Source organism: Aricia agestis, chromosome 21, assembly GCF_905147365.1.
Source record: "Aricia agestis chromosome 21, ilAriAges1.1, whole genome shotgun sequence".
Lineage (NCBI taxonomy): Eukaryota > Metazoa > Arthropoda > Insecta > Lepidoptera > Lycaenidae > Aricia > Aricia agestis.
In genome coordinates, this window is record NC_056426.1 from 10,745,493 (window position 1) to 10,763,117 (window position 17,625).

The 17,625-nt window shown below is 40.2% G+C and overlaps 2 protein-coding genes across 3 annotated transcripts in view; one reads left to right on the forward strand and one right to left on the reverse strand.

Annotated features, from left to right (window-relative positions):
- The first annotated feature begins 1,191 nt into the window (after positions 1-1,191).
- Positions 1,192-8,951, forward strand: LOC121737904 (serine/threonine-protein phosphatase 6 regulatory ankyrin repeat subunit A). Its single transcript, XM_042129637.1, has 9 exons — positions 1,192-1,226; positions 3,629-3,820; positions 4,321-4,518; positions 4,950-5,070; positions 5,393-5,483; positions 6,965-7,113; positions 7,448-7,583; positions 8,031-8,151; positions 8,825-8,951. Exons 1-9 carry the CDS (start codon positions 1,192-1,194, stop codon positions 8,949-8,951), a joined length of 1,170 nt encoding a protein of 389 aa, XP_041985571.1.
- A 2,659-nt stretch (positions 8,952-11,610) lies between these two features.
- The window catches only part of LOC121737728 (protein Skeletor, isoforms B/C), a 63,416-nt gene continuing 57,401 nt past the window's right edge, over positions 11,611-17,625 (reverse strand). Inside the window, exons 13-15 of one of the 2 annotated variants that reach the window (XM_042129417.1) lie at positions 14,904-15,131; positions 14,000-14,128; positions 13,819-13,904 (exon numbers count right to left, since the gene is read on the reverse strand). In XM_042129417.1, coding sequence (XP_041985351.1) covers positions 13,896-13,904; positions 14,000-14,128; positions 14,904-15,131 — 366 coding nt within the window. In that variant the 3' untranslated portion in view covers positions 13,819-13,895. Of the gene's footprint in view, positions 14,129-14,903; positions 15,132-17,625 lie in introns of both variants that reach the window. The other variant, XM_042129416.1, reaches the window with a different exon arrangement.

Below are 17,625 nucleotides of genomic sequence, written 5' to 3' on the forward strand. Positions count from 1 at the left end.
CCACGCAGTGTTACTGATAGTGACATCTCTCTTGCTCAGGCGTTTGTTTCTATATTCCGCTAGGTATATTAACTTTATGGGTGGGAGACTAGAGATTGGTGAGACAGCAATACATTTTCAAATAGGTACCTATTTTCAATTTCTCTAGCCAGTGGTGTATCCTCTTAATATGTCATATAACCTGTTAGTCTTATTGACTAACTGTGATAGGTTGTGGATAGATCAAATAAAAGAAATTCACCTTTTTATATTGCGCTTTATTTAGGCTGAGCGCATTCGGTAAGGCACGTATTTACCCCAAGAAGGAAAGAAGAATAGTGTACAATATTTAACAGTAATATAAACTGTGACCTGCAGAGGAATCATTTGTGGTGAGAAGTCAATAATATAATATAATAATATCTATGGACGCTTCACACCACGTCAGTCTGGCCCCGTGCTAAGTACCTGAAGGACTTGTGTTACAGGTACTATACAACGGAAATATATTTAATACTTTTATACTATGCATAATATATTTAAGATTTTTATTATATCATACACATATTTAACATCGAAAACTTTTTGTTCCGTCGGCGGGATTCGAACCCGCGACCCCCGGCTTGAGCTACCAACGCGCTCACCACTGAGCCACAGAGGTCCTCATCAATATGAACTTAACTATTCTTGTCTACGGGTGTAACAATACTAAGTGAAAATACTTTAGGGTGTGTACGTGTTCCTCGTAGAGACTTCACTGTGAAAGTAGCATCGCTGAAAGACCAAATTTGTTAATTGTTTTTAATGTTATTCACTTTTGTTTACGCCCCAGCGTCACTATAGTTGCCACATACAAAAGTGAAAAAAGGATAGTCTTTCTGAGCTGCTACTTTCACAGTGAACTCTCTACGTTCGTTCGTACGTAACACTCGTGTGTACGAAGAACACTTACAGTGTACACACCCTAAAATATTAGCACTTAGTATTGTTACTCCCTGTATATGACAGGGTTTAAATTAAAGCGTATTAAGGGTCATGTATTCCAATGACTCGTTGCAAACTTAAATTGACTGTTGTTGTGTCTATGACAACATCGATTTAACTGTTTGTTCTTAGACAGTATTTGTACTGTGTGGTCTGGTTATGCTATAATTGGTGTTTGTGGTTTAATTAGAACATTATCATAGTAAAGTATTGATCACCAGTGTGGTGATGACGGGTGATGCTGGAACCCCTGAAATGCCAAGGTAATGGAATAGAGTCTAGACTCTAATACACTCCGTTTAAAACAAACTTACAATGGGCTGTTATAATGCCATCAATTTATAAATAATTATTTATATACTAATTATATACTTTACAAACTAATATAATAGCACATTATTTTGGGCGAGATTCAATTATTATAATTGATATTAATTTAAACAAAATATACTATACTTTTTATAGAGTTCACTTGAAGACTAGTAGAGAGTTAATTTTGACTTCTATACTTTTATGCCAAATTTAACCGAGCAATTATTTGATAAGAACCCTTCTAGCGCTGCTACTTTTACAGTAAACTCTTTACGAGGGAAAGACACCGTAAAGTATTATCAGTTTGTTATAATAATATCCTTATACAGGATACCATAATATCGACAATAGATACACATTTCTGTAAAATACTCCAACATTTCCTCCCTATAGTGTTCACAATATGCGAAATTCATACAGGAAGCCAATAGTTTTTGTTGAGGAACAAAATATTATCATGTAAAGAAGGGTATAACAGTGTCGTGAAATTTTAAAGGGTAGTTGTAGAAGGTAGAGCTTTATGTAGAGGTATATAACTAACTATACTTCATTGCATCTACTTCCAAACAAGTGTTGTTTAAAATATTATTGCAAAATGTATGAAAGTGTGTCTGTCTGTCTGTTACCTATTTACGGCCAAGCCTTAAGATTTCGCTCCTTATAGAGATACTAGGTCCCGGGAAAGGTCCTGTTTACCCCGAGAAATGCACGGTTCCCGCGCGAGAAACGAATTTTGGCGCAACGGAGCTGCGGGAGTGATCTAGTTCTATTTATATTGAAGCAATATGTACGCTTTCCCAAGCATTTCGCGACCGATTAGGCAACATGAAGCTTATATAACTCGTAAGGAGGCTTCACAGGACAATTTGCAGCAAATTGCCACAATTTGGCAACGCTTGTAGACTGTAGAGAGGGGGCAGAGGGGGGCATACAACGAGACAACGGAATATAATTGTAGTTATATAAGTTACGAGAAGATATGAGACATTTTGTAAATAGAGCGATGTACTAACAGCCCATGCTTGTCTTGTATCTAGCTGGAAACGTCACGTGTCAGACGAAGACAGGTGACTCGAAAATTCGCACGGTCAAAATGTATGCCAGCTTTTGCCGTTTTTGACTTCTGGGAGTGTAACCCAACTTATATACTGGTATTATAAATGCAAAAGTGTGTAAGTCTGTTAACTCTTCACGCCCAAACCGATGAAACAATAATTATGGAAATACTTTGAGTCCCGGAAATGGACATAGCATACTTTTTATTTCGGCAAAACGGTACGGTTCCCGCGCGATAACAATGTTGCGGGTAACGTCTAGTTGTTCTATACACTTTCATTCAGCAGATATTTTACGTGGAGCTGTTTATTTATCACCCCTCAAAGTTGTATCTCACCCGTGTGTATGTCGGTTATATCATATCATACAGTGAATACACTATATTCCCCCAAGACCGCGAACTATGTTGATCGAACTGATATAATATATTACGAATCACTCGAGTAGATTACAAAACATGGGAATTGTTTTCCGTCCTGAACTTCTGAGTTATGAGATCTACTTTTTGACGCGTAGCTTGATGAAAATAAACATTTGCTATGCCAGAGGATATTCAAGTGCAGGGAATACTGTAAGCAAAATGCTATTATTCTGTAGACTGTAGAACACTTGAAAGCGTTACTTCTAGGGCTATTTCAATTCTAAAGCCGAACGAACATGCCCATTCGTGCCAATGTAGTGTTGCACGATTGAAGCAGCAGGCTTCAATCGCGCTTAACCAGCATTTTGCCTGTTAAAGTAAGTCACAAATACAAAATGTGTTTTGCTGTTACTGCGTTAGGTGTAAACCGCTAAAAGATTTTAATGTGATATAGTTATACCTAGAAAGGACACAGCAGGGTTTCCTAATAAACTAGATTCGAAACAATGAATATGCGCGCAACGTCCAGTTTGAATATTTCACGTTTTTTTTATGAAATAACGGGGCAAACGAGCAAACGGGTCACCTGATGGAAAGCAACTTCCGTCGCCCATAGACACTCGCAGCATCAGAAGAGCTGCAGGTGCGTTGCCGGCCTTTTAAGAGGGAATTGGGTAAAAGGGGAGGGTAGTAATGGGAAGTAAATAGGGGAGGTTAGGGAAGGGAATAGGGTAGGGGATTGGGCCTCCGGTAAACTCACTCACTCGGCGAAACACAGCGCAAGCGCTGTTTCACGCCGGTTTTCTGTAAGAACATGGTACTTCTCCGGTCGAGCCGGCCCTTTCGTGCCGAAGCATGGCTTTCCCACGCGTCTTTATAGCCGTTAACTATACATACAAGGAGATCCCACTGTCGCTGTACATTTTATCTTCTCAGCACCAGCTCCGACCTCCTCCACCGTCTACGCCGCTACTTCCCTCGCTGGTCCCCTCGCCCCCCGGTCGTGGTCTCCCGCGGCAGCCGCGAGGTGGTGCTGGTCTACTCCGCCGGGGTCTGCTCCCGGGTACCCGGCCTGCTGTACACCGTGCAGAGGAAGGAGAAGATCCCGCCATGGGTTACTGTGTATAGGTAAGGAACTTGGTAAATATATTTTTCTTTCTTCTTTGGAAGTTGGGTGAAAACCTACTACTCGGATAAAAGTGCTAATATTTTAGCTTGATGGTAAGCGGCATAACAAACAAGTCTGCATTAGCAAAGCAATAGCTGCTGAACGAATTATGATATAGTTTTGTATGTTAACTTAGACCTGGACAACTAAGTTTTAACCTGATAATACTGAAGCCGAAGTAATGATTGTTGTCACTTACACGTTATATAATTTGTGTTGTCTATGCTGTATTATGTATATCGTTTGTTTCGCCATATCAAACTACTAGGTATGCGATTTTGATGAGGTATCAATATAGATTCGTAACAATTTCCTGGATTAGGGATAGCACAGGCTTCACTTGTGCAGTTGGGTAAATATAAATCAATAGTCTTAACAATGCCGCAAGTCACAAAATGCATACTGAAATTTCATGTAAAGTTTTATGACTCATTTTACATTATTAAATATATTTTTTCAGCGGTGGTAAAACGGAAGTAACCATCAAAAACCTCGCGCCGGGTCATCCTCATCGGTTCAGGCTAAAAATCATCATTAGAGCATCAGCGCTTGACAAGATGGCTGCCATGGAACCTGGTGATGATGATGATGTATTGGACGCGATCGAGAGCATAGTAAAGGAAGTTGGTGGTGTTGAAGAGAGTAAAGAAAATAGGAGGTAATGTGTAGATTATTTTGTACGATAATTAGTTTTGTTATATTTTAACACATTTTAAGACGGTTTATAATTAGGCCGTACCGATAAATCGAAAATGCTTTTATGTCTTAACTCTTAGGCATAAAAGCGGATTAGATCAAAGTATTAAGATTATAATTAAGAAAATAATATCTACCTCTCCCGTACAAAATGAAACGAATTACCGTACGTCACTTCTGTTTTGTTAATTATCTTTTTTTATATGAGATTAATTTTATTCAAGCCGTTAGCTTATGACCCAATTTCACCAACGAATGTTAAAGTTAATGCTCGAATTATTATTAGTATCACATTACCTTTTAATTTTTCATATACTGAATGAAATCGAACACACGTTGGTGAAATTGGGCCTAAGCCCAATATCATTCTAATCATATATGAACTTTCTCCAGCCCTTCCCACCAACCCTGGTTGGAGTCCAGGTGGTCTGAGGAGGTGTGGGCGAGCACGGACTCCGAGGGCACCTCCGCCGCCTGCTTCTGCATGGCCGTGCGCTGCGGGTACCTCGTGCAGGTGTGCTTCGCCATCAGTGGGCAGGCTCACTTGAATTTTATTTTATTATTATGAAGATGCGCACACTTATCGCTTGATGTTGTTGAGTTTATTTGATAAAATATGATAAGATGCTAAAGTTTTCGTGACATTTTTAAGGCTATTTAATAGTTTAAGTAAAAATTTTAGAAATCTATGCACTAATGTCATATACATTCTAGCGTAAAACCCTACTATTGCCTCTTGTCATACATTTTCAATTTTTTAAACTCATTTCATTTAGTTTTGAACTTCTCAAAGATTCACTTATTGTCTGTTGGCTGATGTAAATTGTAATCTCCAGGTGCAGCAGATGCTGGAGGCTCGTCCGGAGCTGGTGGGCGTGGTCAACAGCAGCAGCGGCCTGACGCCGCTCGCCACCGCCGCCAGGAGAGGTACCTCCCACATGGTTCTGATATCCTGGTACCATTAAAGAAATTGATTTGATATATAATAGCTCCCACACCGGTTTCGGTGACGGTGGCCGGTTTCATTGAAACCAGGCCAGCTACGCAGGAGTAATTTTATAGTGCCCAAGTGTGTGCGCAGTACACAAGAGCACTCGCTATTCCTTTACTCTCATAACCCAGTGGGACGGAAGACCGACACGACCGGCGAGAGATCAGGCGCAGGACCGACTTTTTACATGCCCATCCGACGCATGGATCATCTTACTTGTCAGACAAACAGGTGATCAGCCTGCATCGTCCTAACCAAACTTGGAAATAACATGTTTCCAACGCGGGAATCGAACCCACGACCTCCGAGTCAAGAGCCGCGCTCTTTACCACTAGACCACGGAGGCGCTTTGATAGACAGTTGAGGAACCCACGTCATTTGGTAAGATTATGTCAATTCAATGTGATCTGTCGACTGGATTGACATAAATCGACCAAATTAAGCAGGTTCGTCATGTGGGCGATGTGGCTATAAATCAACTTCTCTGATATGAATTAAATAATAGCTAAACTTTAATTTAGTGAAGATTTTGAAACTCCTCCATATTATTATATTTTGTGTCAAACGCACCATTTAATTAAAGTTAAGCAAATTTTGTTAATAGTATGTTTTAGTGCGGCCGTAAGACTACTAGAAGTTTTTGTTACAAGAGAATGTCTCATTTTTACATAATATTATGTTTGCCGAACAACTATAATACTACTAATTTAAATCTCACGTAAAAACCGTCCAAAAGCAAAATATAATGTCCCAATAATTTGATTAAGTTTCTTGTTTACGTTTAGGTCGAAATGAATCAAAAAGAAGTGTATAAAGTAAATGTCGAATAATTCGCTACTTAGATTCGGCAGTGATAGAGTCAAATTGACTGTGAACAGTAATGGAGGCGCAAAAAAGACATTAGAGAAGTACTTTCTCAGAAATGGAAGCTCAAAGCGAAATTATTTGTACGTATTTTTCTTTCGTTTCATATATTGAGTCTTTGTATACTTAGGGCTATTTGCGTAAGAAAAGTACAGTTAAATGTTTAACTAATACATTTATAACTAACTATAATCATATCATGTTGTGATGTAATTTCCCGGGGCAAATGGTGCGTTTCCATCGAAAATGTTTTTGAGAAATTAACAGAATTGCTTTATTTGCATAAGCTAATACTCGATGCAAGTCTAATGGAAATGTTAAAGTACACAAAGTAACCTCATTCATCGCAATGGCTACGGTTGTACTCGTAGTAATTTTCGACAATGCTTGCTTTATTTTACGTGGAAATATTTTAACAGCTTTGATCTTGAGAAGACAGGAACAAAGTCCAGTGGAGCTTCATCTTCTTATCTGTCATAAGAAGATGAAGCTCCACTGGAGCTTACCATACTGCTACTACATAAATGTTTTCTCAGCCGTGGTTCATCTCCAGGAGACACGAGCATGGTCCGGCAGCTGCTGGCGTCGGGCGCGGAGGTGGACCAGCGGTCGGCACACGGGCGGACGGCACTGCACGTGGCGACCCTACACCACCACCTCGACACGGCGCACCTGCTGCTGGCCAGCGGGGCCGACTACACCGTGAGGATGTTAGCTAGATGTTCGCAGAATAGTTTGTGTCACTTGTGCACGAATTCAAATTGTGTTCTTTACGGACGTTGAAGAAGACAAAGCAGTTCCTGTAATATGCAAAAGGAGCATGCCTTCTACATAAACGGGACCTAGCCATATCTAAGGCGATTAGAATCGGAATAAGACTTTACAAACGAGGATTTAATATTGGAGTATTTAACTCTCCCTACCTTTCTCTAAAATTCATACGTAAACTTCTCGTGAAATGGACACTTAGCGACAGATCAATGGTAGGATTGCTACGTGTTCTATGACCGGAAGATGATGATGGTGATTGTTCCAGTTACGAGACGTGAACGGCATGCGTATAGAGCACTTTGCTGTGGACAGCGGCGCGCTGGACGCGCTGCGCTTGGCGGCGGGAAGGGGCGACATCAGAGTCAAGGACAACAACGGATGGACGCCGCTGTTTAGAGCTGGTGGGTCTAAGTCTAAGCTCTCGGAACTTCCAGTAATAACTGTGTGCCGTCGTCGTTTTGACTGTAAGGTCTCTTTCTATCTCATTTAGTTGTTGCACACGTGAGTCAGACATCCCAAGATCGAAGTTTCGAGGATTGAGATTCGAATCCCTGATGTGTGCCTATTTTAATTTTGACCAAAATGCTCAACTTCCTTTGTACTCGCTATATTAGTATTCCATTTCCATGCGTAAATAAGCTTGCGATAGTTCTTCATACACATCGTATTCAAGCGATTTGACGTGTCTTTGCACATGCATGATGCACCGCCCTGACACTCTATGAAACGGCAATGTACGCTATTCTCTATCTAGCAACCAGACTTTACAATTAGTATTGAATTCTTTGATTACATTGAAATTGTTATGAATCGTTATGGATAGACCCTAAATATGCTTATTTCCCCAGTGGTCCATGGTGCGTCTTCAGAGATGGTAGCTGAGCTGCTGGCGCGGGGCAGCGAGGTGGACGTCACAGACCGTCGAGGACTCACCCTGACGGCCGCAGCGCGCCTGCTGAGGGGCAGACTGTGAGTAGATAGAGTAGAATGAAAATACTGCCATCTTTATTAACTTCAATTTTGGTTACAATTGCCAATACATGCTTACTTATATATATAACTAACTAACGTGGGAGAGTCATGCTTCGGCATGAATGGGCCGGCTCGACCGGAGAAATACCACGTTCTCACAGAAAACCGGCGTGTTTCGCCTAGTGAGTGAGTTTACCGGAGGCCCAATCCCCTACCCCATTTCCTTCCCTACCCTCCCCTATTCCCTCCCCTTCCCCGATTCCGATTCCGAGATTCCAATTATATATATATAGCGATATCGATCTAGCTAGGAATCATTTTTAGAAAATGTCATTTTATTCGTGTTTAATCGAATACCGAGCGAAGCTCGGTCAAATAGCTAGTACTAAATGACATCAAAACTTTTTCATTATTTAGTTGTATAATCCTAGTCGGGCCATGATGGCTGGCACTATTATTGCACGCATAATGCTATCTGCAGCACGTTCGTAGTCGTTTAATGATGTCTCCATCATCATGGGCTAAAGTGACATTGACAGAATAGCGTGAATAGAAAACACGTGTCTCATGAATGTCATTTAACAAGAAGACGGTGCTAGTCTGGCGTTAACTACCAAAAGACTTTCGTCAAAACGTTTTCACTTCGTTAATTATGTTTTTTGTATGGCAGAGGCGCGAACCGCGACTCCATCCTGAAGCTGGTGGACAGTCAGTACCAGCACGAAAAGGCGCTCGCCAACTTCACGCGCATCACCAAGAAGATATCCAGCATACACTCCCTGCTCGCCAGGAAATAGAACATACAACATACTAGATGACCGGGAGACGTTGTTTTGCCATTGTGTGGGAATATGCTAGAGCCCATTGTTTCAGGCGTCATGTATGTTACGTTCGTGGCACCAACCCCAACCACATCGTTCAATCTACGAGCAGCATTGGGTTGGGGACGGTACTCTAATGCCGAATAACGGAGCCACAATAGATCCTCAACACTCAAGGATCGCAATGACATCAGGGCTACTTGACCTGCCTTCAGCATAAAAAAATGTTACGTTATTTCGGATATGAATACTAAATGCTGGCAAAATATTTCACACTTACAGGATAAAACATACAAAGTTTCAACACGATCTGTCCAGTCGTTTCGGTGATGATTGATAAAAAATACCGTAACAAAACAATTTTTATTATAATATCAAATTCACATTAAAATAAATTCAGAGGACATGCCCTCTAATTTTTTAAACATTTGCCCTAGAGCATGATTTGTGGCGAGATGTCGCGACTCGATTATTCATCAATTGGCTAAAACGTTCAATATCAAAGACAATTTTCCTAATTTGGTTCGAAGCGCGGACGAAATGACATGAAATGATCGTTCAATTTGAAAAGCATTTAATAATGCTGAGGCTTGTAATAATTTGTTCGATGAAGTCATTTCAGATTCGCCTCTCTCGGGTGATTGGGCTCCGTACGCTCCAAATGTCAAGATCGATAGAATACTGATCAAAATGTATTCATAAGAAACATTTCACATTTTCTTTCTTATTTATCATAATATTTAACCGACTAAAAAGCTGATTTCAATTCGACCTGTATATTTATTAGTACTAAATAGTTACCACGTAACCGTTATGTATAAATGTGATATAAATATGATATTTGTATGCTCGCGATTCGCTCAAAAACTAATGATACATTTAACGGTATTTTTACTATTGAATAGAAAATTTATCAGGTAAGGTTGAAAGTGTAGTGAAAATCTTCGTAGATAACCAATAGAAAGTCAAAATAATATATAAACATCAACGTTAACCAAGTCTGTAATGTATAATGTTTCATCACGTGAACTCTATATATACTTACAACCAACATAGCAGACTAATATAAAGTAATATTTTTCTTTACAATACTGGAGCAATACGAGAAAACAATAATTTTATTAAAGAAAAAAACTTCTTATAAACCTTCTCGCAGAAAGGGATACAAGAAGAGCTATGCGCCAGTAGATAATCTCTGCCAATATCATATTATACTCGAAAAATGTTTGTCTGTCTGCCTCCCTCCCTGTTAACTAATTAAGGTGAAGTTTTTTGTGTGAATACTACTCCCGGTTCAGACTTCTGTGAAAGGATGACAGTTTTTAGGGTTCCGTACCCAAAGGGTAAAAACGGGACCCTATCACTAAGACTTCGATGTCTGTCCGTCTGTCTCCAGGCTGTAACTCAAGAACGGTAATAGCTAGAGAGTTGAAATTTTTACAAATTATGTGTTTCTATTGCCGCCATAACAACAAATACTAAAAACAAAATAAATTAAATATTTAAGGGGGGCTGCCATACAACAAACATGATTTTCAAACATTTTTTGCTCGGTATCAATGATGACAACAGGTAGGCACTTGAAATGTACACAAAATACTTAACTATTTATACTTTAATAATTAATAATAAAATTTAAATAATATAAATAAATAATTAGTCCCATAGAAAAAACACAATTCTTTACTATTTTTGCTCTATAATGGTACGGAACCCTTCGTGCGCGAGTCCAACTCGTACTTGGCCGATTATTATACGTTAGTCCTGAGTGCGTGTGAGAGTTTCAATATAAAAATGTTCTCGGCCAACTTCAAAAGGCGTTGGGTCCGGTGATGGACTGATGATGAAGATGACATTAATTAATTATACCATAGAGTAACTCAGCTATCCGCCGTACCCAGAGACATTTAATAATGATAAGCCTTCAATTTAATTAAGAGTTTGACAGTCAATGTATGGGGCTTACTTCAAAATTTTGAATTAATTACATTTAAATAATTAGTGTTCCACTGTGAGTGCGGCAGTATGTCCTTTAAACTAAACTCGTATTAAGCAGAGACACGTAAGTTACACTCGTGCATCGTCATACATACGACGTGCGACAGTCTGCGTCGGTTCGGGTAACTCAGTAAGGAGATCGTCAACTGGCTATAAATTATTTATTTATTATAAAACTATCCGTATCTCTGTCTAAGTGTATCTAGTTCTGTGGTGTAATACAATCGAAATATCGGCCGAAGTGCCCGCGCCGCTCGGGGCCGTCGATGAAATATTATCAACTCTAATATTCTGTTCACTTTGTTTCATATCGTGATGTATTGCTTTAGGTACGACTATTTGTTTATACTTTATAGCATTGTATTAGGCCATATTGGGATATGTAATATGTTGGATCACCATGATTGCAAATTGCGCTGTCTATAGCAAGTATAATTATCTACAATCTACATTCTACATCGATCTTGGCCAATCATAGACATATTGCTGTTCTATGTTCACAAACACCTTTGTTTATCAGGCAAAGTCCAATTAACGAGCAATAATAGCAATTACCAAGACTATTGTTGCTCGTTAATTTCAAGAGAAAACCCGGAGTATCATTAATATACTCCAAGTTTAATAAAACGAACATTTAACTCTAAACACTAAATTTATTTATCAAAATATAGTATAAAAATATTTACAATAATACTTACATCTAACCGAGTATTGAATTGCAGAAGAATGTGGTAACAGAGTTACTCAGACGTCAAGAAGTTCCCGACTACCCCCAACTACCGACCAAATGCAAATCATGGCAATAATAAATAAATAAATAATTTAATAAATATTCAAATTAATGTTATTAATACCGTGGTCAATAGAATATACGGCAAGCCGAAGTATAATCTTGAAGAAGTCGACGTCGGTTCTTTATCGAAGTCGACTTGATGCATCGTTTCTTTTTCTTTTGCGTTAGCGACGGTTGGTTCTTCGTTCGTTTCGCCTCTTTCGAACTGTGTAGCTTTAGTGTCTCTCTTCCGTCTGACCTGTTCCTCGTCATCTTCGTACTCCTCCTCCGACTCGTCTTCGACTTCGTGATTTTCTGTCGCTTCTGCTTTCAAGTCATCAGTGTCTGCGTCGTCTGTGTCCTCGAATACCGGCGCTAGATGTGTTTTTGTGTCTTTAGCGTCTGAATTTGTCGCATTTTTAATAGTCTCTTCAACGACTGGTGGTATTTCACCTTTGAACGGTCCGAATTGCGGTAATTTTAGTAGTATTTCGGTGCTCGTTGTAGGTATTTTGGCGGAGAATATTTTTGGGGCTTCCTTGTTGATATCGGGTACGCTTGCCAGTATGTCCGCTGATATCGTTTTACCGTCGTAAGTGGTAAATGTTTGGTCGGCTGTTAGTTTCTGTGATGGGTTTTTGGGTACTTTAGGTTCGGGCGGTAAGTATTGCGGGCTCACTTTATTGGAATCCATCATCAAGTCTTGGGGAGTGTTACGTTCCAAATTTAATTTTCCAAACAGAGCGTTCAATTCGCTTTCGGTTTTCACGTACACGGGATGCGGTCTATCTTCTTTAGCGTGGTTGCTGGGGAAGACTTCTTTGGTTCTGTCGTTATCGGCTGCAAGTAAATGATCGGGCGGTGAAGGTATAAACATGGGTTCAAACGACTGAGTGATCTTGTCGCTCGGGTACGCATGGTTTGAATTAATTTTCTGTGGCGCCTCATCGTAATCTTCTTCGACATCCGTGTCCTCGCGTCTGTTTGCATTTCCTCCATTGTAATCAGCGATTTTGTCTTCGCCAGCCATTAATGGTTCCCTTATTATAGGCTTAAAACCGCTCTCAACGACTATGGAGTCTGGCTTGAAACCAGTGTTTACTGCTGGTACGAACGTGGACGTATCTGGTGTTTGTCCCATAAAATCAGATGATTTCATTTCGCTATGGGGGTTTTCAGCGAATCCAGACTCGTCACTGGGAGGTTCTCGATGCAGTTGAGGAAGTGGAGTTGTTTGTGCTTTGACAGGATATAATTTGGTCGGCATCATCTGTTGATCTAAAGGTTGCGGGTGGTCCATAGGCTTTCCGAGTATTATTTGACCCGGCTTGTTATAAAACACTTGTGGAACAGACTGTTGGCCCAATGCGTCGTTCGCTTCTGGTAATGTTATTTGACTTTTAACCACTTGGTTAGCAATTATATCCGTTTGTCCCAAGTTAAGCGTCTGTTGTTTGATAGACGGAGAAACGTTGTGCGGTAATCCCATGGCGATCGGGAACCCATTTTTGCCCTGCTGCTGCATAGGATGCTTATGGGACACTTGATGGAAAATTGGCTTCGAGTGAAGAGGCGGCATGGCTTTCATCGGAGGTATGTTGGAGGTATGCTGGTGAGGTCTATTCATATTTGGCGGTCTGTCCATCGGCCGGCCGCTCGAATATTTGTTAGGTTTCTTCGACATGCCATGAGGTCCAGATGAGGGCATGGAGAGAGGATACGCGTTGTTATTCTTATGAGAGATCGGGTACGGTCTTCTCACTTTTATTTCAGGGGGAACGGGTCTCCGGAACGGAGGACGCATATTTCCTTGCGGTTTATTCGACGGGTACGGTCGGAGCACCGTCTGGAGCGTCTGCGGTTTCTGGACGGGCGGGAGGAGGAAGTTGTCGGGGAGCCTCGAGGGGTCAATGACATACTCATCTCCTTCTCTTATCGGCTGCTCCGGGAGGAACACCTCTTTGATATCCTCGTAAACCTGGTACTGATGCAGCTGGGTCGAGTTACTCTTCATCGCGTCCTTCATCTGTTCCTCGAGACTCTCCACCGCCGTTATGACGTCCTTCAGCTGTCCGTTGGTCATCGGCAATTCAAACTCGTGTCCGCTCTGGAGCTGACTCTCCGCACCGCCAGAGGGGCCGGCGACATCTCTATTGCTGCTGAAATCGTTATAATTGTTTTTCGTGTTTATGATTTTCTCGACTTTCCTTCGATGATCTAAAAAGTTGGAGTCCGGTTTAACCCTGGTCTGTACCTGTATGGACTCGTCCCCGAGCAGGTCTCCCGGGAGAGCGATAGTCTCCGACACGCGGCTCTCGGCCTCGGACGCGTCACACTCGTCTACGACATGGATTTTCCAGCCGAGATGCCGGTGGGTGAAACACTGCAAAAATAAAGCACAATTAATCCCAAGAATATCGAGAAAAATAGAGCACGCTAGAACCCAACACGAAAAACCTCATGCGAATGGAAGACGTGATAGGCTGAAACAGAAAAAATACAGTCAGAATATGTACAGAGTATATAAAGCACAATAATGGAGATAATCATGCACGAGTGTTGAGGATAATGAAGTTACAGACTCATGCACGGATGACATTTACAATGCAGATTGATCTCATTAGCAATCATTGAATAGATCCAGGGATACACTTTCAAACGAGTAATTAAATAGGTCATTTGAGATATACACTTAATTTCAGTAAACGATAGAGAATATAAAGCAGTGGAAGGACATAGGCCTTTCTATGGTATGGTTTTAGGGTCATGCACATAAAATGAAAAATATATTGAATTGATGGTAAGTACATAATAAGATGAAGTATGAAAATAATCGAAGAAGTTACATGCAGCTTACACCTGCTAGTCCTACAAAAGACTTATAATGCTCCTAAAATGGTTGAAGTTGGAGTAACATGCATGATACAAGAAAATTTTAGAAACCTGACTACAAATGAAAGTTTTAAATTAGTTCATCATGTCTTTGGGGCCTGTTTCACCACTTCCTGATAAGTGCTGAATAGGCTATACACAACTTATCTGACAGATAGAGTTTGGAGTATCAGATAAGTTGTGGATAGCCTATCCGTCACTTATCTGGAAGTGGTGAAACAGGCCCTTGAAGTTTTAAGTGTCATGCAAATGTCCCTGGCTTCTACCTGGTAGTAGACGGTGTCCGGGGTGTTCCGGTCGGGTGTCCAGCGCACGATGCCGGGCTCGCCGCGGTCACACACCAGCGTGAGGCTGCGCTGGTAGGCGCCGAAGCTGGGGTACTCGTCCGCGTCCGGCCCCTCCTTGTCCGGCGTCCAGTTGCAGGACCGCCCCACGCCAGTCGGCACCACCTCGCCGCTGCGCGTCCGGCGTACACCCGCAAATATTGTGATGCTCTGGAAAGAGGTTTTATATTAAGCAACCTTACAAAGGAGGAGGAGATTATATTAATACCATAAAATTAAGAAGGAGGTTTCTATAACTGGAGCCGACCCATAGATTTTTCAATCAATTTCAACGTATAATTACAATTTACAAAATATACAAATAATTAATTTTCAATAAAAAACGTTTACAGCGTTGAAAAATATAATAATAATAATAATCTTTATTTAAAACTTTTAGCATCTGTTACCATGTGTAGTTATAATGTGACCTAGGAGTACAATACAGTTGTAATATATGAACTTACGAAGACAATAAATAACAGACTTTACACATATTGTATAACTTTGGCGCCTGCACTAGGCTGAGCCTGTCCTGCAGATCAGCCGCCGCGGCCTGGCCGCCGCGGCCTGGTCGCCGCGGCTTGGCTGCTAGTGCGCGCCCGGGCTTACACCTGATAGTAGTAAAGTCCTCATAAACTATTTAACTCTATCTTGTTCCGTTTCTACCCTTTGATCATTAAAACAAATAATTGTTTAACCAAACCATTAAAAACAACTTTGTACCAAATTAAGGTCCTATTGGACGTTTTAGTTTATACAGGGTGTTGTATATTATCGGGTTATATAGGGTGTATCGAGCAATCTAAGTTAGCGGGGGATTAAATTGTAACTCGGTTACCGACCGCGCATTAGCCCGCTTGTTCACACCCTGTATGTTGCGTGTTGTAGGGTGAGTATTAGGGTAGGTTTAGACTTAAGTTTAGTTTTGATATCGCGCTTTTACAACTACATATTTTCTATCCCCGAAACCGCGTGTTAATCTCTAAACCTACCCCTACGTAATGCGTATAGATCGAATCTATAATATTACATTGCTGCGTTGCATTGTGGCAACGTAACAACAACGTAAACGCAACGCAGATCTAAAACAATATTGGCTTTACATCGACGCTGCTGTTTGGTTGTCCAAACTATACAGTTTCAACTTTCATCAATAAAACAGTGTCGAAAATCATCACAATTATATCTACCAAATTAATTCCAACACCCATTCAATATTCATATCAGCAACATTCCCGCGTGATAAGCACTAAATTGCAGCTCTACCGTTACATATTTGTATAATCTATTTGATCATCCAATTTTCTGCCCCCGTTTCCAATACACATTACTTCTCGTATGCGGTAAGTCGGGATAACACCCTGGAGCCGCAGACGAGCGACACGAGCTGTCGCGCTACCGCTACATTGATGGCATTTACTTCATTTTATCGTTCAGCTTCTAGTGGCTATTGCCTACCATTTATTTTATTTTGAAGGTTCTAGGATGAATAGTATCGTAGCTAATAGAAACATAATTACCTATCCCTATTGTAGCCGAGATTCAAAAAGCAAATGTCGAATTTAAAATAAATTTACGAAGATTTTAGAGAAATAAATTTTGCTTATTTTCAATCTATAGACTTTATTAAACAGCATGGGCAACGTCATAGAAACTAGGCTATTTTGTCGCTGGAAAGTATGCTGGTGTGGTGCAATTCTATTTCGCATATAATATGAAATATGAATAAAAAAACTTAAATTGAATTCTATGTGAGAACTTCGTCAATGCCATTATATTAGCATAATGAAAGAAATTTAATATATCCGCTGTAGTCTCTCGTCTGCGCGTCCCCAAAGTTTCCCAAACACCTCGACTAGTATTTTATCATTTTTCGGGCGAAACTTTCGCTACATTTGTCGCGATAACGACGTATTGGTGTATTGTCTTGGATATTGTTTCGGAGCACATCGGCCGGGGATTACGAGTATAAACTTTCGGGACTTACATCGTCACGTCTAGATATAATAATATATTATAATGTGTAATGTTTTATCAATACTTTAGTATCTTTTACTTTAGTTATTTTATTAAGTAAGAGATAAGTGGCTGTCTAGGTGTAAATATAATAGAAAATATATTTGAATTTATTCGATTCCTGCACAGGAACCGTACACAATATTTGCACGATAATTTGAATGATTAGTTATCTGTACAGCAAATTTTATCTAAATAAGTTTAGCAGACAAAATAATATGTGAAACCCGGCCACAGACATACTTTCGCGGTTATAATTATACTAGAAAGTATACATGATACACGAACACTTTACAATACTCGGACAATTTATTTATGTAATACGTATGTAAAGCGTATGTACGTTTAAGTAAATAAATGCAGCAAATAAAATAAACCGCAATCTTTAGCTAAGCATTTCTGTTTTACAGAAATGGCTCTATGTACAGCTATCTGCCACAATTCCCTGGAGCCGGCTATAATTCCGAACAGCTGGCCGAGAATAACAATGGCATTTAGTATATTTGCTATTTTCGAAAGAATCATTATCAGCATCATCGACAAGTTTGGGTGTCTTTTTGATCAATAGTAATTTCTTTTTCGCTACTTATTATACTAAAGTCATTTTCGGGTAAGTAAGATTTAACAACGAAAATAGGTATCGCGC

Coding starts and splice junctions, on each gene's coding strand:
- LOC121737904 (XM_042129637.1), top strand. CDS start 1,192: ATGACGGGTGATGCTGGAACCCCTGAAATGCCAAG. Junction 1,227..3,628: donor GGAACCCCTGAAATGCCAAG/GTAATGGAATAG, acceptor TTATCTTCTCAG/CACCAGCTCCGACCTCCTCC. Junction 8,152..8,824: donor CGCCTGCTGAGGGGCAGACT/GTGAGTAGATAG, acceptor TTTGTATGGCAG/AGGCGCGAACCGCGACTCCA.